This window comes from Tiliqua scincoides, chromosome 4 (assembly GCF_035046505.1).
Source record: "Tiliqua scincoides isolate rTilSci1 chromosome 4, rTilSci1.hap2, whole genome shotgun sequence".
NCBI lineage: Eukaryota > Metazoa > Chordata > Lepidosauria > Squamata > Scincidae > Tiliqua > Tiliqua scincoides.
The window spans coordinates 107,416,210-107,442,120 of record NC_089824.1 but is presented as its reverse complement, the minus strand read 5'-3'; the positions used below and the strand labels follow the sequence as shown (position 1 = coordinate 107,442,120).

Sequence of the window (25,911 nt, the reverse complement as noted above, 5' to 3'; positions counted from 1 at the left end):
AAGCGGCGGGACTGAGGGGGGGGAGGCAGCGATGTGATCCCCAGGATTGCGTTGCTCAGGGGGCTACAGGGATTGGCATGTACTCACCAGTCCCTGCAGCAGCCTTCCTGCGGTGCAGGGCTCCCCAGGCTTCTAAAAGTGAAAGTGGAGTGATTGTGCTCCACTTCCAGTTCTGCAGAGGTGAAGCACAATCGCTCCACTTTCACTTTTGGAAGCCTGGGGAACCCTGCAGATGCTCACGCAGGGCTCCCCACAACCCGGGAAGGCTACTGCAGGGACTGGTGAGCAGAGTGTTCTGCCAGATTCCAAATCCAAGCCTCACTTAGGGAACTTATGCCCACTCTAAGCTCATTAGCTCCCCTTTTGTTCCCCAACAGTGGCCCCAGTTCTCTACGGCAGTACTGTTAGACTCCACCAACAGGGTAGCTTGCCTGTTTAAACTGCAGGGACCACTCCTCCCAGTTCCTAAGGCAGCAGTCCTTCCAGGTATAGCAGCACACCTCAGCTCTCCGAAGCCTGCTTGAGTAGTCCCTTAGTCAGTCTGTTAGTCAATTACCCAGAAGGTCAGTCCACAAGGCAGAGTATCCAAGTCAAAGTCCAAAGTCAATAAGCCAAGTCAGTCAGTCTCCTCTCCAACCTGCACTCCTTCTACAACCCCCCCCCTTCCTGCCTCAGGTGTTCCTTATATCCTTAGGGATCTCATTGCCTCTAGTGGCTGCAGCTGTGCAGCACACCCTTTGCTGAAAGACTAGGCCTTAACTCTTAAAGGGGCCACTGCAGACACCACATTCTACCTCCTCGCCAGATCTTCTGCGGTTCCAATACACAGGGCCTCTGAGAGAAATTTTATCAGGGGGTGCAGTTTCTTTTGGGCCCCTTTGCAAAGGGGGGGGGTGAAACAGAGCAGGGGAGGGTGGTGATGGGACAAGCAGAATGGGGGGAAAGGTCAAAACAGGGTGGGGGGGGTGAAGATAGTTGGAAAAGTCTTTGGAGCCCAGATCTACCCATCCATGTGGCATTGGCAGCTAGGTACAATAATATGGAAAACCAAACGCACTCCTAAGTCTCTCTAAAATCTTTAAAATACATAAAATCACTGCAGGAGATTATTATCACTGTATTTAGACTCACACTAGAATGGAAAGTGTCCTGTGTATACCAAAACGGAAAGCAGCAGCAGCTGTAGTCCTGCAGCTGTGTCCTTGAGCCCCTATCCACTCCTTCATGGGAAGCAAATCCACAAGCCAAAGAGTGACTTTAGCAGGTCAGTTTCCTCCCACATGTGACACAGTTAAGGAATGTATGCATTCCTGGGCCTGGTGCATATGGCTTGTGGCAGTAGTCACTACCATGTGCCCACAGTAATGCCCCCAGCATCCTGCATGGGCAGTGAGCCTAAGTGAGATTGGAAAATGGAAAATCCCAGGAAATTTCTGGGCCCCCTCCTTTGGCTCCTGGGCTCCCTTTCTGACCCTGGGCCTGGGTACAAATTACCCTTTACCCCCCTCTCCTAGGCCTTGCTGGTCATGGCAGTCCTTGCAGCCCCCTGAGCGCTGTGATCCTGGGGATTGCATCATTCCCCCCCGCCCGCCTCCGCTACCTTCCTCCCTCCACCGCTAAAGACTTAGTGGCTCTCACTCTCCTAGAAAGTTTCATAAACACTAATCTAAGGTGATGAAAATGATGTGAAACTCCTTTTTATATCAAGAGGCTTAACTGTTAAGAGGCTTAACTGAAACTCCTTTTTATATTAAAGATAGCCATAGAAAAGATATACAAGCACATCCTATGAAGTTATGCATGACATAGAAGCTTTACTGAGGCATCATAATTATTTATGATCTTGCATAAGTTTTACAAGGATAGTCATGTGAGAAAGCTGCAGCAAAAACAACAAAATGCATTTGTAAGTGGCAGCAGGGATGGTGGGCATTTCAAAAGAACCGTTGGAACTTTTAAGAAGGCAGAAAATAATACAAGGCAGCTGAGACTTGGGCTGCAATTCTATTCTTTACACCAATGTTTCTCGAACTATGGATCGGGATGCACTAGGTGGGTCACAAGCCAATTTCGAATGTGTCCCCATTCATTTCAATATTTTATTTTGACTATATTAAACTCAACGCTACCATGGTATGTGACTGCATTTGGGGAAATGTTACAGAGGCTACTATGTACATGCTTTTAACAACAATAGTAAATGGGACTTACTCCTGGGTAAGCGTGGGAAGAATTGCAGCCTAGGATTGTTAAAAATTTTCCTGCTTGATGATGTCACTTCTGGTCATGACATCACTTTCAGTGGGTTCTGACTGACCCTCATTCTAAAAAGTGGGTCTTGGTGCTAAAAGTTTGAGAACACTGCGGTATACACTTTCCTGGGAGTAAGCTCCATTGAACTTACTTTCTGAGTATACCTGCCCAGTATCGTGTGATTGGGAAGAAAGTAAAAAGAGGGTGGCAAGTCAGAAGTTTGGGAAGGAGAAAAGGAAAAAAAAAGAGACAGGATCCTGTTTTGGTAGTTATGTTTCCTGCCAAAGTTTTTCTCTCTTTTTTAAAAAATCCCTAAAGCCACTGAAAAATCTAACAGTGTTGTTGTAATGCTAAGTAACTCAAGGAGCCAAGGAGTGCTTCTTACCTGTATCTTTAACGGGACTCCCCCAGCTGAAGAGTTCTTTGTTTGGCTGGAGAGGTGCACACTAGGCAGGCACCCTGGATGCTGCTGCTGCTGTCAAGCAGGTTCACTGAGAAGGAACAGAGGGAGAGAGGACTCCACTCAGCAGAAGAGCTGAAGAACAGGTAGAGCAACAGATGGGCTCAGGCTTCACAGTGAGAATAGTGCGTGCTGATCCAGGCAGAAGTAAGCACACACCCTCATGGCAGATCCGCCTACTTGTGCACGATTGTCTTCCTGTCGTCATCTGAGCCTTCCTAAAAGTGCCAAGCATTCTCTCCAAATGCCCACCTCCTCTTGTTTTTCCTTCTAAAGCCGCAGAACAGTTTGCAAATGGAGCGAGCCAGCAACCTTCCCCACACACACATCCCTTGACAGATGTGTCTCTGTTTCCTGTGGGTGGGGTAGGAATCTTCTCTTGAGATCCATAACACGGCGGCTGTCAGTGGTAGGTAAGGAAGATGGCACTCTCCCAGGGCTCAATCTCCTGGGAAGTCCTCCTGCACTTATTACTTATTAGATAAGTAAGTAATTACTTATTACTTGTTACTTATTAGAGACTTACGTATTACTGTGCTCTTCTACTTGGGGTCTGCCTGCACAGGGGATTTGTTGGTGGATTAAACCCTATCCTAAAAGGCTAATTTTGTGTCAAAGAAAGAAAAAAATACAACAAACTACAAGAACTAAGAGATGGCTGAACTGGCATTCACTTCACCAGTACTTTGTTCTCCCCTCTTACTACTGAAGCTTCTGTGACTGTATCTCAGCATAACTGGACTGAAATTGTGAGCCGAGTTAAAAGTTCCAAGAAGAATTAGTATTAAAAATACCATCACAGGCAAATGCCCTGTCCCTCGCATGCAATTATTATGTACTAATTCAGCTCTCAAAAGTAAATGCAAAATTAGGACAATGTGAAAAATAGGGAAATATTGTGCTGTGTGAATTCACTGAACAGAAGGGCAAACTGGATGTCAAGAGATTAGCAGATTCACCTAGGATCTACAGTCTACATAGAGCCCAATTCTAAGCATGTCTTCTCAGAAGTAGGTCCCATTATAGCTAATGGGGCTTACTCCTAAGTAAGTGTGGATAGGATTTCACCCAAAGTCCTACAAACTGCAACTTGTTGGAGTATCCACAACATGTCCCCTACCCTCAAATTGCTTGCTAGCTCGATGAAGAATTCTGCAGCGCTCAAAAGTTCTGTTCTGTAGGAATATCAAGTAAGTATTACAATGCAATTATAATTAATTATAATTAATTATATAATTATAATAATAATACTATAATATAATTATATATATAAATATATATAATATATTTAATAATTATAATTATAATTATATAATTACATATATTATTATAATATATTATGATATATATATAATTATTATATGTTATATGTAATTATATAATTATAATTATAATTATTAATACATATAATTATATAATTAAAATAATTATAATTAATTATATAATTATAATTATAATTAATTATAAAAAAGTAAGTATTATACAGCTTGCGTCTTGAGTACACTTCTGTACTGCAGCGAGTCATGGACTCTTCACTCACAACAGGAGAGGAAACCAAGCGCTTTCCACATGCGCTGCCTCCGACGCATTCTCAGCATCACCTGGCAGGACAAAGTCCAAACAGCACAGTCTTGGAATGTGCTGGAATCCCTAGCATGTATGCACTGCTGAAACAGAGAAGCCTGCGTTGGCTCGGTCATGTCGTGAGAATGGATGATGGCCGGATCCCAAAGGATCTCCTCTATGGAGAACTCGTGCAAGGAAAGCGCCCTACAGGTAGACCACAGCTGCGATACAAGGACATCTGCAAGAGGGATCTGAAGGCCTTAGGAGTGGACCTCAATAAGTGGGAAACCCTGGCCTCTGAGCGGCCAGCATGGAGGCAGGCTGTGCAGCATGGCCTTTCCCAGTTTGAAGAGACACTTGGTCAACAGGCTGAGGCAAAGAGGCAAAGAAGGAAGGCCCATAGCCAGGGAGACAGACCAGGGACAGACTGCACTTGCTCCCAGTGTGGAAGGGATTGTCACTCCCAAATTGGCCTTTTCAGCCACACTAGATGCTGTTCCAGAACCACCTTTCAGAGCACTTTACCATAGTCTTTTGAGACTGAAGGTTGCCAACAACAACATTACAATGCAAAAATTCACCTTAAGGTGCCAAAAAACCATGTGGTTCTTCTACTGTAATTATTTAACTTTACAACATATCAGTTACACATTATTATGAATATGTATTATTAATGTAATACATTAATATATTAGCATAGTACTATTCAATATTATAAAAATAATGATAATACAGTGGTGCCTCGCATAACGAAATTAATCCGTTCCACGAGTCCTTTCGTTATGCGAGTTTTTCGTTTTGCGAAACACGTTTTCCCATAGGAATGCATTGAAATTTAATTAATGCGTTCCTATGGGCAAGAAAAGTCAGAACAAAGTCAAATTTGGTTTACAAAGTGTTTATTAAGTGCTCTTTAAAGGCATACATACTGTACAGAGGATTTCAAAAACGGGGGGGGGATGCTGAGTGGGGAGCTTGAAGGCTGTAATCCTGTGCACACTTTCCTGGGAGCAAGCACAATGGGACTTACTTCTGAGGAGACATGCACAGGATTGTGCTCTAAGCTGGGGAAGACAGAGCAGCTGCACTCAATAGCTTGCTTTTGCCGTGATCATAGGGGGAAACGTGAAGGAAATGGGGCAGTGAGAGGGTGAATGAGCGATGGGGGGGATGCTGAGTGGGGAGTTTGAAGGCTGTAATCCTGTGCACACTTTCCTGGGAGCAAGCACAATGGGACTTACTTACATAAACTGACATGAAGATCCTCCCCTTACTAGGGTGGACGGGATCATAAACTGACATGAAGATCCTCCCCTTACTAGGGTGAAAGGGATCATAAACTGACATGAAGATCCTCCCGTTACTAGGGTGAACGGGATCATAAACTGACATGAAGATCCTCCCCTTACTAGGGTGAACGGGATCATAAACTGACATGAAGATCCCCCCCCTTAAGACAAACCAAAGCAAAACAAAAAAAAATTGTTTTGCGAAGCATAGGTCATAAAAATTCGTTGTGCGAGTTACCAAACTTCGCAAAACGCTTTCGTTCTGCGAGTTTTTCGCTGCACGGGGCATTCGTTATGCGAGGTACCACTGTATAATAATAATAATGCAGCTTGGATAAAGGAAGTGGAAGAGAAGAAAGCAGGAAGGAAAAGAGAAAGCTGAAATGGAAAATCTAGTTATAAAAACAGAAATGATTAGCACAAGGATGAAAAAAATTAAAAATTGGTCTGCACCAGGAGAAGATGAACTGCATGGGTTTTGTCTTAAACACCTGACAATCTTGCACCCACGCATTGCCCAACAGTTTAACAACACACTGCAAGGAGGTGAAATTGAAGTCTGAACGACATCTGGCAAAACCTACCACAAAAGATCAAGCAACCTATCACAAAAGATCAAGCAAAAGGAGCAGTTCCTAGTAATTACAGACCAATCACCTGCCTACCAACAACATTTAAGTTGTTAACTAGTGTAATAGCTGATGCAGTCCAGCAGCATCTTGTAAAGAACCAACTCTTCCTATATGAGCAGAAAGGAACTTGCCCAAATACGAGGGGAGCAAAAAAATCAGCTATTAATTGATAAAATGATTCTGAAAACTGCAAAAAGAGAACAAATTTTAAAGTAGCTTAGGTAGAGTACAAAAAAGCGTTTGACTCATTGCCGCATGATTGGATACTGAAGTGCCTAGAAATCAGGCATCGGTAAAAATGTCTGTTTGTGCAAATATCAATGGCGAAATGGAAGACGCATTTGATACTGCTCAGTGGTGATAGGTCGGCTGCTGTTAACAGTAGTTGGCAACCTTCAGTCTCGAAAGACTATTGTATCGTGCTCTGAAAGGTGGTTCTGGAACAGCGTCTAGTGTGGCTGAAAAGGCCGATTCGGGAGTGACAATCCCTTCCACACCGGGAGCAAGTGCAGTCTGTCCCTGGTCTGTCTCCCTGGCTATGGGCCTTCCTTCTTTGCCTCTTAGCCTCAGACTGTTGGCAAAGTGTCTCTTCAAACTGGGAAAGGCCATGCTGCACAGCCTGCCTCCAAGCGGGCCGCTCAGAGGCCAGGGTTTCCCACTTGTTGAGGTCCATCCCTAAGGCCTTCAGATCCCTCTTGCAGATGTCCTTGTATCGCAGCTGTGGTCTACCTGTAGGGCGCTTTCCTTGCACGAGTTCTCCATAGAGGAGATCCTTTGGGATCCGGCCATCATCCATTCTCACGACATGACCAAGCCAACGCAGGCTTCTCTGTTTCAGCAGTGAGTACATGCTAGGGATTCCAGCACATTCCAGGACTGTGTTGTTTGGAACTTTGTCCTGCCAGGTGATGCCGAGGATGCGTCGGAGGCAGCGCATGTGGAAAGCGCTTGGTTTCCTCTCCTGTTGTGAGCGAAGAGTCCATGACTCGCTGCAGTACAGAAGTGTACTCAGGACGCAAGCTCTGTAGACCTGGATCGTGGTGTGTTCCGTCAGCTTCTTGTTGGACCAGACTCTCTTTGTGAGTCTGGAAAACGTGGTAGCTGCTTTACCGATGCGCTTGTTTAGCTCGGTATCGAGAGAAAGAGTGTTGGAGATCATTGAGCCAAGGTACACAAAGTCATGTACAACCTCCAGTTCATGCGCAGAGATTGTAATGCAGGGAGGTGAGTCCACATCCTGAACCATGACCTGTGTTTTCTTCAGGCTGATTGTCAGTCCAAAATCTTGGCAGGCCTTGCTAAAACGATCCATGAGCTGCTGGAGATCTTTGGCAGAGTGGGTAGTGACAGTTGCATCGTCGGCAAAGAGGAAGTCACGCAGACATTTCAGCTGGACTTTGGATTTTGCTCTCAGTCTGGAGAGGTTGAAGAGCTTTCCGTCTGATCTGGTCCGGAGATAGATGCCTTCTGTTGCAGTTCCAAAGGCCTGCTTCAGCAGGACAGCAAAGAAAATCCCAAACAAGGTTGGTGCAAGAACACAGCCCTGCTTCACTCCGCTTCGGATGTCAAAAGGGTCTGATGTGGAGCCATCGAAGACAACAGTGCCCTTCATGTCCTTGTGGAAAGATCTGATGATGCTGAGGAGCCTGGGTGGACATCCAATCTTGGGGAGAATCTTGAAGAGGCCATCCCTGCTGACCAGGTCGAAAGCCTTTGTGAGATCTATGAAGGCTATAAAGAGTGGCTGTCGTTGTTCCCTGCATTTCTCCTGCAGCTGTCTAAGGGAGAATACCATATCAGTGGTGGACCTGTTGGCTCGGAATCCACACTGCGATTCTGGATAGATGCTCTCTGCAAGTACCTGGAGCCTCTTTAGTGCAACTCGGGCAAACAGCTTTCCTACAACGCTAAGGAGAGAGATGCCGCGGTAGTTGTTGCAGTCACCCCTGTCACCTTTGTTCTTGTACAGCGTGATGATGTTTGCATCCCTCATGTCTTGAGGTACTCCACCTTCTCTCCAGCAGAGACAGAGGATTTCATGCAGCTCAGTGACGATGATCTCTTTGCAGCAGTTTAGGACTTCAGCAGGGATGCTGCCTTTTCCAGGTGCCTTGCCAAAGGCAAGGGAGTCCAGGGCCACGTGAAGTTCTTCTAGGGTTGGTTCACTGTCAAGCTCTTCCAGCACAGGCAGGCACTCAGGTACTAAGGACGAATGTATGCAGAGCCAAAATTGAGCAAACATCTACAGACAGCAAATGTCACTTGTGTAAAGATGCTGATGAAACGGTTGACCACCTAGTCAGCTCCTGCAAAAAGATCGTGCATACTGACTACAAAGAAAGGCACAACAAAGTTGCAACAAGAATTCACTGGCACTTGTGTAAAAAGTATAAACTGCCTGCAGGTAACAACTGGTGGAACCACAAAACTGAAAAAGTGGTAGAAAATGAATAAGACAAAGTGCTCTGGGATTTTAGAATACGAACCAATAAACATCTGCCACACAACGCACCAGACATAATCATCATCAACAAGAAGGATAAGAAAGTCTGGATAGAAAGTCTGGAAAAGCACTTGGACACCATTAGGATGAGCACAAGCACTATCAGTCAATTACAAAAGGCCACCTTACTAGGAACAGCACATATACTACCACAATATTTGTAACATAACAATATTAAAACAAAAATAGCTGCCTCTCCTAGGCCCTTGGGAAGGACTCAATAGGTGGATATATAAAAAATCCAGTCAAAAACAATATGACTATTTGAAAATGGATGATGGTAGTGATGATGATGATACAAGCTACTGCAGTCAGAAACTGGTGGGATCACAAAATAGAAAAAAGTTGTTGAAAATGAAAATGACAAAATATTCCAGCTATAGACAGACAAACATCTATTGCACAATATACCAGACATAACTGGAGTCAAGAAGAAAAACACGTCAAAATAATCAATATATAACGGGACGGGTAACGGGACTTACTCGTTGGAAATGGAAAAGGTGCAAAAGAGAGCGACTAAGATGATTACGGGGCTGGGGCACCTTCCTTATGAGGAAAGGCTACGGCGTTTGGGCCTCTTCAGCCTAGAAAAGAGACGCTTGAGGGGGGACATACTGAGACATACAAAATTATGCAGGGGATGGACAGAGTGGATAGGGAGATGCTCTTTACACTCTCACATAATACCAGAACCAGGGGACATCCACTAAAATTGAGTGTTGGGCGGGTTAGGACAGACAAAAGAAAATATTTCTTTACTCAGCGCGTGGTCGGTCTGTGGAACTCCTTGCCACAGGATGTGGTGCTGGCGTCTAGCCTAGACGCCTTTAAAAGGGGATTGGACGAGTTTCTGGAGGAAAAATCCATTATGGGGTACAAGCCATGATGTGTATGCGCAACCTCCTGATTTTAGGAATGGGTTAAGTCAGAATGCCAGATGTAGGGGAGAGCACCAGGATGAGGTCTCTTGTTATCTGGTGTGCTCCCTGGGGCATTTGGTGGGCCGCTGTGAGATACAGGAAGCTGGACTAGATGGGCCTATGGCCTGATCCAGTGGGGCTGTTCTTATGTTCTTATGTTATGTACTCCTGGGTTGATGTGCATTAGATAAGGCTCTGGAGCTCTTGACCAGCAGCATCTGTATGGGAGTTCACCATGCGCTGGTGGCCTCACAGCAGGTGGCATTGTCAGTGCCATCTTCGGCGTGTTTCCTTGGGTCTACAACACATTGTTCCGGGTGGGGCTCAGCTGGCTGCTGAGGGTCTAACTAGTGCTTAGGAATGCATGGGAGGGCACTGTGCACGTTAGGTGCACTGGCCTCACTGCCTCAGCACATTTGCCTCGGTTGCCGGTTGATCACTGCACATGCATGGCTCAGTTGCCAGGAAGTGCCTGCACATGCTCCACTTGGTTGCTAGCCACGCCTTGTCCAGTTGCACACTGTGCATGTGCATCTTGGTCAGTACACCAGCGCAGCTTCTTTTTCATCTGTGCCTTGTTTCTTTTGTTCCTGCTGTTTACATGCACTGGTAGCCCCAGCTTTGTGCTTTCCTTTGGGATAAGCTAGAGCTGCCAGCAAAGGATTAGGCTGCACTGGTGTCCCTATGGCTTTGGTGCAGGAGTTAGGTGGGATTGAGCTATGATTCACTGCGTGACCATTTATACCTGTGAGGATATGAACTGAACGCCGCTACTTTTAGGTTCATGTGCACTTAACATTTACTTTAAAGATTTATATACTGCCTTTCCTATACTTAAGGCAGTGTATAATATAGAATAAAAATACAAAAGATAAAAACATATGGATAAAACCACTTAAAGCAATTAAAAGTGATACTAAACCTTGCCATAACACATTAAAAAGAGGGAACTGTCCTTAAATGTTCAAGAGTAATTGGTTCCAGATATGTGTTGCCACAACCGAAAAGGCCCTGCACCTTGCTGCCATCCCTCTGGCTTCAGGTGGTGGTGTTATTTTAAGCAGAGCCCTATCCAACTATCATAAAGGATGTGCAGGATTATGTGGGGGAAGATGGTCCATGAAGTGTCCTGGTTCTATATGGCTGGTTCTTATACTGCTTTAAATGTCATCACCAACACCTTGAATTGGGATTGGAAAGGAATGGACAGCTAGTGTAGCCGTTGCAGAAGCAGCATGGCAGGCTCAGCCTGCCGAGCTCCAGTGACCACCTGAGCCAGTGTGTTCTGCACTAATTGCAACTTCGAATTTTCAAAGGTAGCTCCACATAGAGTGCATTACAGTAAATGAGCTGTCACTAAGGCATGGATCACTATAACCAGATCTGACTGACTCGGATACGGTCTAAGCCAGCACACCAGCCAAAGTTGGGCAAAAGCCCCCCTTGGCCACAGATGCCACCTGACCCTCCAGGGACAGTTATGGATCCTGGAGGACTCTCAAGCTATGAACCTTCTCTTTCAGAGGGAGTGTTACCCCATCTAGAGCAATCTATAGATCTAGATACCACATCATGGCCTTTCCGATCATGAGGGTGTCTGTCTTTACTGGATTTTATTTCAGTTTATTAGCCTGATCCAGGCCACAACCACTTGAAGCAGGACCCTAAAACTCTGACCGCTCCCTTGAAAACTGGTGAAAAAGAGATGGAGCTGAGTGTCATATGCTTATTGGTGGCATCCAACTCCAAATCCCTAGATGACCACTCCCAGCCGCTTCATGTAGATCAGTGTTTCCCAACCAGAGAGTCAAAACCCACCAGGGCAGGCGCTCATGTTTGCTTTTGGGATGCTGCCTCCTTAAGGAGGGTGGTGACCTGACCAGGATACCCATAGGTGCCATTAGTACAGCACTTCTGGGTTTCACTGCACCATGCCACCAAATGCAAGTAAAAAGGAATTTTTTACTTACTCATGTAGACAGTGGTGGCAAAACCCAGAAGTGCAATACTAATGGCATCTACGGTTCCCTGGTAAGGTCACTACCCTCCTTAAGGGGTTAGCACCTAATCAAAAGTTGGGAACCACTGATGTAGATGTTAAACAGCATAGAGGAAAAAAGATTCCTGTGGCAGCCTGCAAGTCAGCAGCCAGGATGCCAAACCAGTACCTCTCCCCCCCCCCCCCAAGCCTCACCATCCGGGTTTTATCTGTCAGGAAGGAATGGAACCACTGCAAAACAGTGCCCCCAAGTCCCAACACAGCCAATCAGCACAGAAGGACACAATGGTTGGTAATGTAGAAAGCTGCTGAGAGGTCAAGCAGAGATGCATCCCCCACTGTCTAGTCCCTGGCACAGAGCATCAATCAAGGCGACCAAAGCTATCTGCATCTCAAAGCCTGGCCTGAAACTGGATTGAAAAGGGTCCAGTTAATCTGCTTCATTAAGCTTTTCTTTACATTGCCCCATAGTCTTTCAACAGCAGTATAACCATGAGCAGATGAGAGCTAGACTATATCTATGTATACATGAAGGTGTATTTTTCTTTCAGTCCTCTTAATTACAGAGGACACAGAGTCATGCTGTGTTCTTTTATGAACCACCTAAGTACTGATATCAGTACTGGGAGATAACAATGATTTGCATTGACACAAGAGGACACTTAAAAGCATTCTCATGCCACAGCCTGGGTCAGAGCTCTTTCCACATGAGGTATGAACGAGGATGACGACCTAACTTTGGATACACCTTGGCTGATCACTTTCCAGAAAAACAGGGAAATGTTTGCTAGAGATATTTGTTTCTGGTGAATAAAATAGGATTACAGCCCAAGTCTTACTGAACACAATGGACTCACTTCCGAGTAAAAACACAACCATTTTCAAACACTGTTAATTGTGCAGTGTAGAAATAAGCTCTTAGCAATAGCACAGTTTGGGTATGCCCCTTACAGATCTCTAAATAGCTAATACAGTAAACATAACACTTCTCATTTCTCTATCCGTGTTCAGGTATCCTGTATTTCTGTGCACCTTTAGACACAGCTGGAGTGGGATGGAAGAGCAGGGCCAATACAATCTGCCTCAACTCATATGTTTCACATCTTACTGTCCCTCTGGCAAAGATATAAAGGAAAGAGTTCTGACTGAAAGAATAATGGAATATTAATTTAGCAGCAGCTGGAAAAGATTAAGCACTATCCCCACTTTCAAGAAAGCAGGCAAGTGGCAGAGACAAAGACTACTTGCAAAGTCATATCCATACCAAGCAACTCCCAGCTGGTTCTTTGTTTTTTTTTAACATTTCCTTGTAGAGCATATGTATTAAAACAACTAGACAAATGTATAAGTAAATGGTTGACCCTTTAATATTAAAGGAAGATATGAAATTCAACAATACTTCATTCCTGGACTGTAGAATGAAACATCACAATGAAACCTAATGGCCAGAAAGAATTATTTTGTTATCTTTTGACAGATAACACATCTGTTCTCAAAGGACATTGCTAGCACAAGCTCATTTAACACACACACACACACACACACACACACACACACCAGTACAGAGCAGTCAGTGCATCACTGTCATAGTATAATCATCTAGCTGCCAGTTGTATGAGCCACATACATTGTTTGCAAGACAGGAAACCCAGCTCAGCAACAAATATATAAAACTTACAACATGAGATCTACACTAAACTTTTACAAAACTCAGAAAAAACCATGTAGAAATTTGATTTCAACAAACAGTTGTAAAACAGCTCATAACTGAGCAAGCTGATATACAGAGTACTTAGAATTGCACTGAAAACAGCAAGCTAGCATTAGCAGTGTAGGGCCTGCTAAACTGACCGTTTAATAGAAAAGAGGCAGTATGCTTGTTCATTAATAAGTCATTTACAGAAAAAGAATTAGTGGCCCTCAAGAAGCAAGGGCCCTGCATTACAAAGAGACAGACATCAATAAAGGCATTTTCTTTCCATGAAGTCAGTATAATGAAGAGGTAATTCCTGTCTGTATTGCATATTGTGCTATAATTTTCTCTGTTGTGTATTAATCCTGAAACAATGGAGGATGATGCCAGTTTTGATGCCAGGTTGGCTGCCTTCTATCTCTGTCTTTTATATTTCTCAACGGTCCTGTGCACCAGGCCAATGGCATCATACTTTGTGGGAATATGCCTGAGGAGAACTGGCGTCAAGCGGCATCCTCCATAGTTTCTGGTTGGATACAACAGAAAAAATTATAGCACAATATGTGGGACAGGAAACCATATTTTCATTGATTTTGCTATGTTCACCAGTTTATGAACTTTTTATTGCTGAAAATCGGTATGTATAAATATTTAACACAACTAAACTTAATTTGGATTCAATCCAATGTCTCTTATAAAATATTTTTTATTTTAGAATGATCGATGACATTGAGTTAGTTACATTTATACAGATTTTTCCCAACCTCTCTAGGAACTCATTTTTGCATTGAAATGTTGAAATACATGTGCTTTAAAAAAACACACACATCAATTTTCCTTTTGGTTTACTGTTTTGATAGACTTTCAAATTTATTATATTCTTGACTATCAATTGGCAAAAATACATTTTCCTTTTGCAGATATGCAACTGCAGTTCTATCTCTTAACACTGAGTATATATGAAATTGTTGTTTGACTACAATCTACATACCGTTTATTTTACAAAATAGTAATGATGGGGGAGAAGAAATTTGTATTATACATTTTATGTTCTAAAAGTGGTAGAGCAATTCGTGCTTGACAAAAATCTCTACTTTTCCCCGAAATTCCAGCACAATTTATGTGGCTTCAAAATTCATTTCTATTTAGAACACAAAATACTGTACATTGTAAACCATCTACCTGCAGGTATACACAGTTCACTCTTAGATATAGACATGAGTAGCAGCGAATACTTCTACTGAAAGCTTCTAGATTCTGTGACAGTAAGTATACAATACACTGTCAGAGATAAGCAAATATAGAATTTAAAAACCCAGTTGGTTCACATAATGCTTTCGAGAGTACTGGAATACTCAGCTATCTATCATCATGCAAAAACAATGAACACTGATAGCTCCATAAATTGAAGATTAACTGCTAAGTTATCCCTTTCCCCAACTTGCCATGATATTAAAAAAATGGAAGTCCTAATTTTTTTCAGCCTTCTCTGGAAAACACTGCAGAAGTGGGAGCTCACAAAAAGCATCCAGAAAATGAAAGCCTGCCATTCTACTCATGTCAGAAAGTTAAACAACCACAGCACACGCCATTATCAGAATTTCAGAAGCAAGCCAGCAAGAATATACAAAACAGAAATTCTTTTACACACTATCTACAAACAATCTTTGTTTAAAAATTTTATCTACCACTCATGTAAGATAGTACCAATATAATAGTTGTGCTATAGAGACACCAATTTTGCCAGTTCACAGTATTGCTGACAATCAAAAATCATATGAAACATAAGGGTGCTATGATTGGTTAGCTGGCGTCAGAACTGCATTAGAGTTCCCGTGTTTTGTCATCTCAAAAGTCAAAGAGCTTTGCGAGTGGATGCTAGGTGCAGTTTTATTGGGTTGGTTCATGCTGCAACCCAGCAATACATTCAGAGAGCAGGATGGCATCAAGATGGCACCTTTTCAAGTGATGCCAAAATAAACCAGAAATAATCTTGTCAGTCCTACCCATCATATGATGAAGCTTAATGAATGGTTACTGTTTGTGCAACAATCAACCTAATTACATTTGGAACTGTATTATTAAGGATCATCAACTCCATGCTGTAAAAAGAGCAGGAGCACTGAAAGGTGATAGCCAGAAATACTCCACTATGCTGTACTGCACGTAGCCCATGATTAGCCCAAAGATCACATCTGATACATTGTGCCTTCCCAGCATGACTCGGGAGATTCCTACAACAAAAGCCCATAGTACCAGCAGTACACGTAAGGGGACAGCCAGTACGAGGTGATGTAGAATGAATCTGCAAACCATGGCAGCTCTGGTGGCATGGCCTGATGGAAAGGAATATTTGTCCACGGAGATAGTGGCAAACATGTCCATCTTGTTGTGGGCTGGGCGCCTTCGTTTTACCAGTCCTTTCACTGCCGCCACCAAAACTACATCGAGCACCAGAGCTAGGAGACAAGTGAATAAAGAATTTTCAGACATTTTAAAGAGCAATAGCATAAACAACAAATCTTAGGGACTAACGAATTGATTATAGTAAGATAGCACCCAACTGCGAGTTGCAAAGAGGTTCTAGGCTTACAAAAACTCATGTTACAACATTATGATTAGCATTATACACAGGATTTGTTATCGGTTTCACATCAGCAGTACAAAGCTCATTTTGTTCAGTAGTCATAACTCCTCAAAAGAATTTCAGCTCTGAGAATTCTAGAGCAGGGAGTAAGGGAAAGCAAATTTAAGCAATGTTTGTAGAAGAGAATGCTCATCTATATCCATAAAGGAATAAGCTCAAGGAGAAACAAATCAAACCAAAGTATTCTGTCCTGGGAAGACACTACACAGGCAGACAGCTAAACTTCAGAACAAGCAATATTGCCAAGAAAATATCACCAAGAACCTTTTCATTTGAGTCCTTCCTAGCACTCCCATCTTTGAGCAGTAAGATCAGCCCATTGGAAGTTTCAGGCTTCTTAGAGCAACAAACTGCGTCAAGCCTTTCCCATAAGGACCCCGAGAGGTGTGGGTGAGATTGCAGCTTGAGTACAGGTTGAGTCTCATTATTCTTGAGGGTTCCATTCCAAGCACTCAGGTTGATGGCAAAAAACATGCACTATAGCAAATCAATTTAAAAAACAAAGTCTCTTAGTTCTGGTGATTTAAAAACAGCCTTGATGACCTTTGTAATGCACACAGAGACAATCAGTGTCTCTCCAGGCACTTAGGTTTCACTAGGAGGCAATCCCTCCCTTCACCAGGAGCCCCAGCAAGGGGGAAAGAATGGAGAAGGTGATAATCACTGCCATTTACCCTTCATTCACATGCTCAGGGGGAAGGGAGAAGCCTGCAGAGAGAATGATTGATGGATTGTCAGCTGGCTGCCCTCTCCGGCATTATTAAATGACTGTTTTCCTTTAATTTAAAGGACACTTCTCATCAGCTTTGAAACAGAAAAATATGTGGATATTTAGGTTATACCTGTAATCACTTACATGACTGTCTCTCTACAACAGTAAAAAGCAGTTTTTTAAACTGTGATTTTAAAGGGGTGCATTTTTTCCCTTCTCCAGGGATCAGCACATTCCTTCTCATCTGCAGGGGCCATTCGTGTTGAGTCAAAGCCGTGTATAACAAGGCTGGACCTGTATATACTTTCAGCATCCTCCGCTGAAGACAATAGAAAGGCTCAGAAGCTGAGGCTTCTTGCCACCACATACACTCTTCACCAGTGGTCCAAAAGGCATGCATTGTGATCAGCACCTAAACAGCACCACATCACATCTGCCAATCTTCAAGCAATACAATTAGAAACAAAAGCCACCAGCAACAGAGGAAAAGGTCAGGATGTGAATAAGGCAAGGAGTGTCTCAATGGATATGCCAGAGTGCTAAAGGTCATTGGGAGACTGCACATTCTTCCTCTCAGAAGCTTCCCAAGAGTGGGAAAGTAAAGGCTTAGATGACATCCCCTACCCCCAATATTCAATCCCACAAGTAAAATCTGGCCAAAGTCCACAGGTTATGAAAAGCAGAGTCATGCACTCCCCTTTACACTTTTGCCCTGGTCTCTCATCCAAGTATTGAATGCATTGATGGGGATTACCTGCCTAGGTATGGGCGGAAAGCCTAATTTCCTAAAGCAGAGTTTCTCAAAGTGTGGGTCGGGACCCACTAGGTGGGTCGCGAGCCAATTTCATGTGGGTCTCCATTCATTTCAATATTTTGTTTTTAATATATTAGACTTGATGCTGCTATAGTATGTGACTGCATTTGGGGAAATGTTACAGATCTGTACTTTGAGCAGGTTACTATGTATATGCTTTTAACAATGATAGTCAGTGGGAATTACTCCTGAGTAAGTGTGAGCAGGATTACAACCTAGGATTGTTAAAAATTTTCCTGCTTGATGACGTCACTTCCAGTCACGACATCACTTCTGATGGGTCTTGACAGATTCTCATTCTAAAAAGTGGGTCCCAGTGCTAAAAGTGTGAGAACCACTGTCCTAAAGTAACACAAGTAAGGGGAGGAGAAATATCCAGTAATGCTTTGTTTTATTCTGTTTCCTTTTGGTCAAATCCTTCCACCTCATGCTCATATCATTGCCTACTCCTTGAACATGGTTTGTTTTCTCCTTGTCATTCTCCTGCCCTTGTTTTGGTGTATTTTCAATCTCTGTAAATAAAATTCCTATATTGTAGTATTCTTTCAGTCTGGTTTTGGTCCACTCAGGAGGGAGCTGGTTGCCTCACCTTGCTGGAAGGCCAACCTTCTGCTATTGGTATTAAGGAAGCCCCTGGATTTGGGGACTCTCCTGACCTAAGAGGAATTTTTTTTTTCTCATAGTAGCCTCCTACTGCTAGGTTTAGGTAGTTGCAGCAATGATTGTTCCCATTTAATTCCATTTCTAAGGGTGAAATGGGGGCAGAGGAGTGGCACCGAGCTCCTGCTACTCCATGTTCTTTTACTTGCACTTCATAGAGACGTAGATAAACTGGAACAGATTCAGAGGAGGGCAATGAAGATGGTTAGGAGTCTGGAAAACAAGTCTTATAAGGAAGTTGAAGCAACTGAGTATGTTTAGAAAAGACTAAGATACTTTTGAAAAGACTCACAATACTCTTCAAAGGGAAGGCTGTCACAAGGAAGTAGGCAAAGACTTATTCTCTGCTGCATCAGAGTGCAGGAATAGATCTAATAGGCTTACATTACAGGTGGGTAGATTTTGATTGAACATTAGGAGAAACTTCTTAACAGTAAGTGCAGTTCGACAATGACAATAATTGCCTTAGGGCGGCGGTTCCCAAATTGGTGGGTTGTGACTCACCAGCCAGGCAAGAGCTATGGCCCCTTAAGGGTTGGAGTGGGGGATGGTAGCGGCGCAATCCCCAGGATCACGCTGCTGCTGGGGACAGAAGGATTTTTTTAAAAACTTACCTAAGCCAACACCAGCCTCCAGGGAAGGGATGCAGAGAGCTTCGCAAACACCTCCGCAAGGCTCCTAAGCCTCATAATGACTAAAAATAGCACTCAGAACCCGCTTCCAGTTTTGCAGTTGAAAACTGGAAGTGGGTTCCAAGCCCTATTTTTAGTCATTCTGAGTCTTGGAGAGCCCTGTGGAGGCGTCAACGGGGCTTCCTGTACCTCCCAAAGGCCAGTGCTGGCATAGGTAAGTTTAAAAAAAACCCTTCTGTCCATGGCAGAAGAACAATCCTGGGGATCACGTCACTGCCATTGCCCTTTCCCCTCAAAGACTACTCAGTCCCAAAGTCTGAGTAGAACTTTTGGAACACCAGCCTTAGGGAGCAGAAAACTCTCCCTCACTGGAGGTCTTCAAGCAGAGACTGTTGGAGATGCTCTGGTTCTGGATTTCCTGTCTTGAGCAGGAGGTTGGACTTGGATGACATACAAGGCCTTCTCCAACTTGGCGATACATCACCCCACATACTTTCTGAATTTATATCTAAATTTATATCTGAAACTTTCTGAATTTATGTCTGAAGTACATTCCAGTCCTCCAATACTTTTCCAGAAGTAGAAAGTCATAAAATAGGATACAATAAATATTAGCTTTGGTAAACCTATGTCAAGCATACTTTATATAGTTCCAACAGTTTGGAAAGCTTCAAATGTGTGAATAGAAAGTACTGCAATAAGACGTCCTTCCCCTAAATGGTACACAAGGATGGGTAGAGGTAGGATATTGCCCTCCCTCACTATTCAATTTTCCCAGGTTTATGGATAATAAGACCAGTCACCAATTTCAAAAGACAGAGGGTGTTTACTGGTAAAGAACAGACAGGAATGAGAGCTCTTACCAAAGAGAAGGTTGATCAGCACTTCACGACCTGCTGAGCTACCGCTTCTGTAAAGCCCATACAATGCGCCTGCTAGCCAAGGAATGCCATGCCCTGAGATCTCTATGACCTTCATGAGAGGACGGGCACTGCCCCAAGAAGAATTTTCTCCAGCACATACCCCCAGCTGTTTGGAGGCCCAAAGATCAATGGCCAACAAGGAGCGCAGGGCAATACCCAGAAAAGATGGATTGAGCTTCATGCAGTCCTCTTCAGGAAGAGCCTGTGGAGGACCAGCACTGGCTGTAGAGTCTTTGCGACGTGAGGGGCTCTCTGGGGGCATGGGACTTCGTGGACTCATCAACGATAAGAACTCCAACCTATTGCTATGAGCCCGTCTCTCACGGCTGCTCTTTGGGCTGTTCCGAGGGCTGGGCATGATAGTACTAGTGGGGTCAATCTGTTGAAAGAGAAAGTTTTCACAGGGCAGTTTAACCAAACAGCTGTGCAATTCATCCACTAAAGTTTTCATAACATGGCTTTTCAGCTAATCTGTTAAATCACAATGCTTGTAGAACTCTCTCTCTCTCTCTCTCTCTCTCTCTCTCTCTCTCTCTCTCTTTTGTGCTCCAGAAACTATTTTAACTTGAACAAAGGAATGTAGAGTAGTGGATTTGAAACTGTGGGTCAGGACCCACCAATGGGTTGCAATCTGATTTTCTGTGGTTCACAAAACTTACAAGTTGATAGCCAACAGTGACAATGTATTGAAACCTATGGAATGTGAAACTGATCCACATGTGCATGTTTACCCACAGGTAGGCTAACGTGCCTCAGCTCTTATTGAAAGCCCTCCAAAAAGGAACACGAACCCACCAGAATGGTCCTATCTGATGAACATGGAGTTCAACAAATGTTCCAGAATCCACCCCCTCCCATAGTAAAATGGATAAAAACAGAGGCTTGAGTGGCTGGTAAAGTTAGACTTTTTTTTTTAGTCTCATAAAGCTAGGCGGGTCCCAATAGAGTGCCATTTAAAAAGTAGGTCACAGTGCTAAACTGTTTGGGAACCACTGATCCAGAGCTCAGACAAAGAAGCACATGTGCTTCCCAACATCATTGATTGGTATCACAAGATTGATTGGTATCACAAGAAAAGCACTACAAATAAGTTATGCATTTTCCACACTGTACAAGTACTAGCAAACTGGTGTTTTTAAAATAATGGCCAAAGTAGTCTAATTAGGAGCACTGAGCTGAGGCAGTATCAGCTTCAGTCACCCCATAAATGACCTATTATTACTGTTCAAATATGTGGGAATTGATTTGGTGCATAGGCCAAAGTTCGGGAGTTGCAGCACACAGCATATAATTTGGCCTGGGAGTGCAGAATTCAATGTGCCCAATAAATAAATTCAACATCTTTTTTTGGAGGATTTACTGATGTGGCAAGAATATGTTACCTCCTGACTGACTCTTTGGTGGAAATAACTGATACTGTGGCAATTTTCCTGCCTCAGCTCACTGAGCTGTGCAACCAAGAAGGTGATTTGCTTCCTGGCTGATCTAATGTATATAGTTCTAATGTATATAGTCAGCATGTTATACATGCCAATAAAGGATTTTATTCTATTCTATTCATCTTTGAGTGGGGGGTCCTGCTAGCCCTGATGGCAGCAATCTTAGAAACAAATGAGAAGCAAGGTATTTCCAAGAAGCCAGATTTTGGTGTCCTTGACTAAGTGAAAAGCAATTATAAAACACAATTATATACACAAGTATCTAGGACTCACACAAGTGACACAACATTGAGCCTCAAGGGCGGAGCATGCAATCCTGAGATCAGCCCTCTCATAGCAACGCATTTTAAGTGAGCACAATTGGCAGGCTGGGCACATTTGAAACAATCAACTCACCACCTCAGGCAAAATGTGAGACAGCCCTCAGCAAGAGGCTCTGGGCACAGTGAGGTACCACAGTCTCCTCAGGTAACTAGTTAGCACTCCAGTCCCAGCAAGAACCCTTTCCCTCCCCACAACTATATTTTTTACCTGGGGCTGAACAGGTAGCAGCCCAGGTATGTGCGGTGGGTGCGAAGGCAGGTGAGGCAGAGCCTCCCCACTGGAGTCCTTTGGAAAGCTCCACCGTCGAGTGAGGCACCCAAGCACCCACAAACCACGCACAGAGCGAGGAGGGAGGGCGTGCAGAGCGCGTGGGTTGTGGGCGCTTGGGTGCCTCACACGACGGTGCAGCTTTTCAAAGGACTCCAGTGGGGAGGCTCTGCCTCACCTGCCTCCCCACCCACCACACCTGCCTGCATAGGCAGCCACCCCCTCCCCAGGATGTGTGACTGTGGCTGGAAGGCTCAGGGGCAGAAGGAGGCAGAACTCCCTGGGAAAGGCTTGAGCTCCTCCTCACACACTTGTTTCCCACTGGTGTGATTTCTGTGCTGCCCCATCCCCAAGTCCTAAAAGGGGGGGTGCCTTTTGTCGTCGTCCCCCCAGTGTTAAGCGGGGTGGTGAGAGAGCCCCAACCCCCAGGGGGGCTCCCAGGCTGTCTCCTCCCCCTTATAGCCACTGCAACCACTTACAGGTGTACACACGTGGTCCCTGTTGCGCAAATGCAACATTGGGCAGCAGTGGCTTAGAGATGCCTCTCGTACAAGGCGCCCACGCGCACCTCGCCTTACCGACTCCACAGGGCGCCCTCCCCATGGCTTTGGCCAGCGAGCTGAGCCCCTTCCACTCAGCGCGCCCCCCCTCCAGTGCTGCACTAGCATAACCAGTCATGAACCCGTGAATGCCCCTCCCCCCAGTCCGGCCGACCGTTACCTAGCAACCTCAGACACCGCAGCGACCCCCTCCTCCAGGCCAGACAGCCACGCTTCCGCATCCGCCACCCCACGTGACTATGCTGAAGCCATAGCCGCGGTGGGGGGAGGGAGAAAGACACGGGAAGGGCGAAGGAATTGCGGGCAGAATCGAACTTCCGGCTAGACGTTCGAACCCATATTGTGTCTGCCCGGAACTGCCCATAGAAAGCAACTGAGCACAAGGCTATGCGTGACTACTCGGGAGTAAGTCCCATTATAGTCAATGGGGCTTACTCCCAGGTAACTATGGATAGGATTGCAGCCAGCTGTGCTGACTGTGGGCCACCAAGGAGATTTGGTGGGTGGGGAGGCAGGTGAGGCAGAGCCTCCCCAGCGGAGTCCTTTGGAAAGCACCACCACCGTGTGAGGCACCCAAGCACCCACAACCCATGTGCAGTGAGGCAGAGCCTCCTCACTGGAGTCCTTTGAAAAGTGCTGCCGCCGTATGAGGCACCCAAGCACCCACAACGCACAGAGCAAGGAGGGAGGGAGTGCAGAGCATGTGTGTTTTGGGTGCTTGGGTGCCTCACATGGTGGTGCCACTTTTCGAAGGACTCCCGAGGGGAGACGCTGACTCTCCTGCCTCCCTGCACATCCCACTGCACATCCCTGACAGACACATGGCAGCAGGAGAGGCACACTTCTCCCTGGATGACAAGGGGCAATACATCCTAACACCACCCTTTTCAAAGGACTCCAGTGCAAGGACAGTGCAAGAAATTGAAAGATAGGACAACTCCGCTCCCCCCCATAGTGCCAAGAAAAGGGACAGCTCCCGCTCGCACCCTATGATCTCCTCATATGTTGTGCTATCATCACAACCTAGAAGGCCAGGCAGAGTTGTTGTCTCCGAACCCTTACACCTTTAACATCTCACTGTTCAAGAAAGTGGGACTAGTTTGTCAGTCATTACAGTGGGAAACCTTTTTCACATCTGTATAACAGTCATCAAGTGAAGTCCTTGAGAGAGGATGGGCTATAATTCCTAACTAAATCTAAAACATGCTTGTGATTCTCCCTTCTGCTGGAGGAAATAAATGCCTGTTTCAATTTCCCAGCAGTTTACTGAACCCTCTGCTTTCAGGAAACAGGAATAACCAGAAACATTTCCTAGCTGTAAGGGTAACGCAGAACAGGAAGAGCTACCTAAAGAGGTTGTGGGAACTCTTCCCCTGGGTTAAAGCAAGGGTTAGGCCAGTATCTTTCTGAAATGCTTTAGGGATGGCCTCAACATCTCAGAGGCTTCTGAGCTGAATTTCAAATGGCCTTCAAGCTGCCCTGTAATGGCACACTGTGGAGGATTCAGAGAGTCATATGACTAGAGGTATTTGATTTGATAAGATAGGATTACATTTTAAGACTTACCAAACATAGGCTGCAATCCTAATCTACTTTCCAGCACTGACATAAGGGCAATGCAACTCCAAGATAAGGGAACAAACATTGCCTTACCTTGAGGGGGCCTTTATGACTGCACCCCAACTGCAGGATACAGCACATGCCCCACTGGCACCGCTATGCCAGTGCTAGAACATTGGTTAAGATTGCACCCTTAGTAAAATAAATAACACATTGAGGGTGCAATTCTAATTCAACTATTAGAGCATGCACCACATGATTCCTGAACAGTTTTTATCCCACAGCCATAATTATGTTGACTAAGGCAATATAGTTGTTACCATGCTCCTGGGCATTATGGTTTGTTATACTCTTTTTATATTATGATGCATGTTGTATAGAATGTGTGGGTGAGTGTGTAAAGTGTGATTGTTGGAATTGTAGTATATATTTATGCTTATATCTCAAAGGTGCATAAATTTCGTTGTGCTGTAGCACAATGACAAAGTTACTACTACTACTACTAACCCCTTGTGTCAGTGCTTTCCAGCACTGGCATAGTGGTGCCAATGGGACATGTGCTGCATCCTGCAGTTGGGTGTCACTCACAGAGGCCTCCTCAAAGTAAAGGAATGTTTGTTCTCTTACCTTGGAGCTGCATTGCCCTTATGTCAGTACTGGAAAGCACTGACATAAGGGATTATGATTGCACCCTGATTATAGTAAGATAATACCCAACTGCGAGTTGCAAAGAGGTTCAAGGCTTACAGAGGCTCATTACAACATTATGATTAGCATTATAGATACATAGGATTTGTTAACGGTTTCACATTGTGGGAAGAGCCTAGTGGAAATTTCTGGGATTTTGTACATGAGCAGAGTTATTTGAGCCTGTTCTGAGCATGCACAGAGTGCTTGACTAAAGTAGGCCCTTGTACTTGGTTGTTTAGTTCAGCTGAATGCTTGGACATACCCCTGTGTCTGTGTTAAAGAGGAAGTGGTGTTGCAGACACAAGCTTTGACCGCAAGAAGTTGTTTTGCAGAACTTTTGCAGTTAAAAGGAAAACAGGAAACTGCTGGCTAACTGCAACAGACAGGTGGTTGTGACAGAGGGTATAGAATGAAAACCATTTATGCTAAGCCACTATGGTAAATCATTAGGGCTAGGAAGCTTAATAAGGGATACTCATATGCTTAAAAAAAGCGTAAAAGCCATTTTTACTGTCTGTTTGAAAATTGCAAGCTGACAGTTAAAAATTGGCAGACTGTCAAGTAGCTCTTGGCTGCAGAACAAGAGAGATAACTTAGAGGAACAATAGGCTTTCTGTGGGCAAACTAAAGGCAGATATCAAGCACAGAGACTTTCCAGTTTAGAGAAACGTTTTAAACAGTTTGCAGTTAAAATCATTATTCTTACAAGCTTTTTAAACCAAAGGACAAGTGTTATTGTTTTAGCTAAGAAGCTTTATATGTATATCATTATGTTTGCTTGCCTCCCACTTATTCTTCAATGTTTTGAATAGTTTTGTCCCTAAAAGATGTAACCAACATATATAGACATATAGGAGCTATTATAAGAAGTTTTAATTGCCTGATTTCATTAAAAAGGTTTAATAAAGTATAAAAGCCATTTCAGGTTAAAATCATAAAGTCAGCCTTACATAAAAGCCGCACTCCTATTCATTGTATTGTTTTAACCCAATCACTGTTTGCAAAAGTGTCTCCTAACTCAATCACTGTTTAAGTACTCTATGCAAATTTGAACTGCCTTCCTGGGTTACTGTAGTCACTGTATTGTGTAAGTTCCCCCCACCTAGGAAGCCAGCCATTGCTGATAACTGACTTCCTGATCCTTTCATTGTTTTTACTTACTCAAAGTATCCTGCTGGGTGGTGGTAAAAAAAGCTACCATCCAGCTCAGCACGTTCTAAAAAACCCCTTTTTAAGAGAGGGCTGGCTGCCACATGCTCTCTCTCTGCCCCCCCTTCAAGGACACAACACATCTGTGTTGTGTCAGAGGGTCCTTCACAGGACTCTCTCCCCCCCCCCCATCCAACTGCTCTACAAGACAGGTAA

The 25,911-nt window shown here is 44.3% G+C and overlaps 2 protein-coding genes across 5 annotated transcripts in view; both read right to left on the bottom strand.

The window, feature by feature from the left end:
- The window catches only part of LOC136649455 (flavin-containing monooxygenase 5-like), a 61,276-nt gene extending 38,787 nt beyond the window's left edge, over positions 1–22,489 (bottom strand). The window contains exon 1 of one of the 2 annotated variants that reach the window (XM_066626086.1): positions 22,457–22,489. The gene's annotated coding sequence lies outside the window, so the exon portion shown is untranslated. Of the gene's footprint in view, positions 1–19,646; positions 19,717–22,456 lie in introns of those variants that run through there. The other variant, XM_066626085.1, reaches the window with a different exon arrangement.
- On the bottom strand, positions 13,426–22,521 carry PLPP6 (phospholipid phosphatase 6). Of its 3 annotated transcripts, none has more exons than XM_066626088.1 (3): positions 22,457–22,521; positions 19,647–20,085; positions 13,426–15,777 (listed from the first exon to the last, which is right to left on the bottom strand). In XM_066626088.1, the coding sequence occupies exons 2-3, from the start codon at positions 20,062–20,064 to the stop codon at positions 15,410–15,412; spliced, it is 786 nt and encodes a 261-aa protein (XP_066482185.1). In that variant the 5' UTR covers positions 20,065–20,085; positions 22,457–22,521; the 3' UTR covers positions 13,426–15,409. The 3 variants fall into 3 exon arrangements, with proteins under 3 accessions (XP_066482185.1, XP_066482184.1, XP_066482186.1); XM_066626087.1 differs by lacking the exon at positions 22,457–22,521 and adding an exon at positions 22,216–22,377; XM_066626089.1 differs by lacking the exon at positions 22,457–22,521 and adding an exon at positions 22,305–22,337.
- Positions 22,522–25,911: the final 3,390 nt, after the last annotated feature.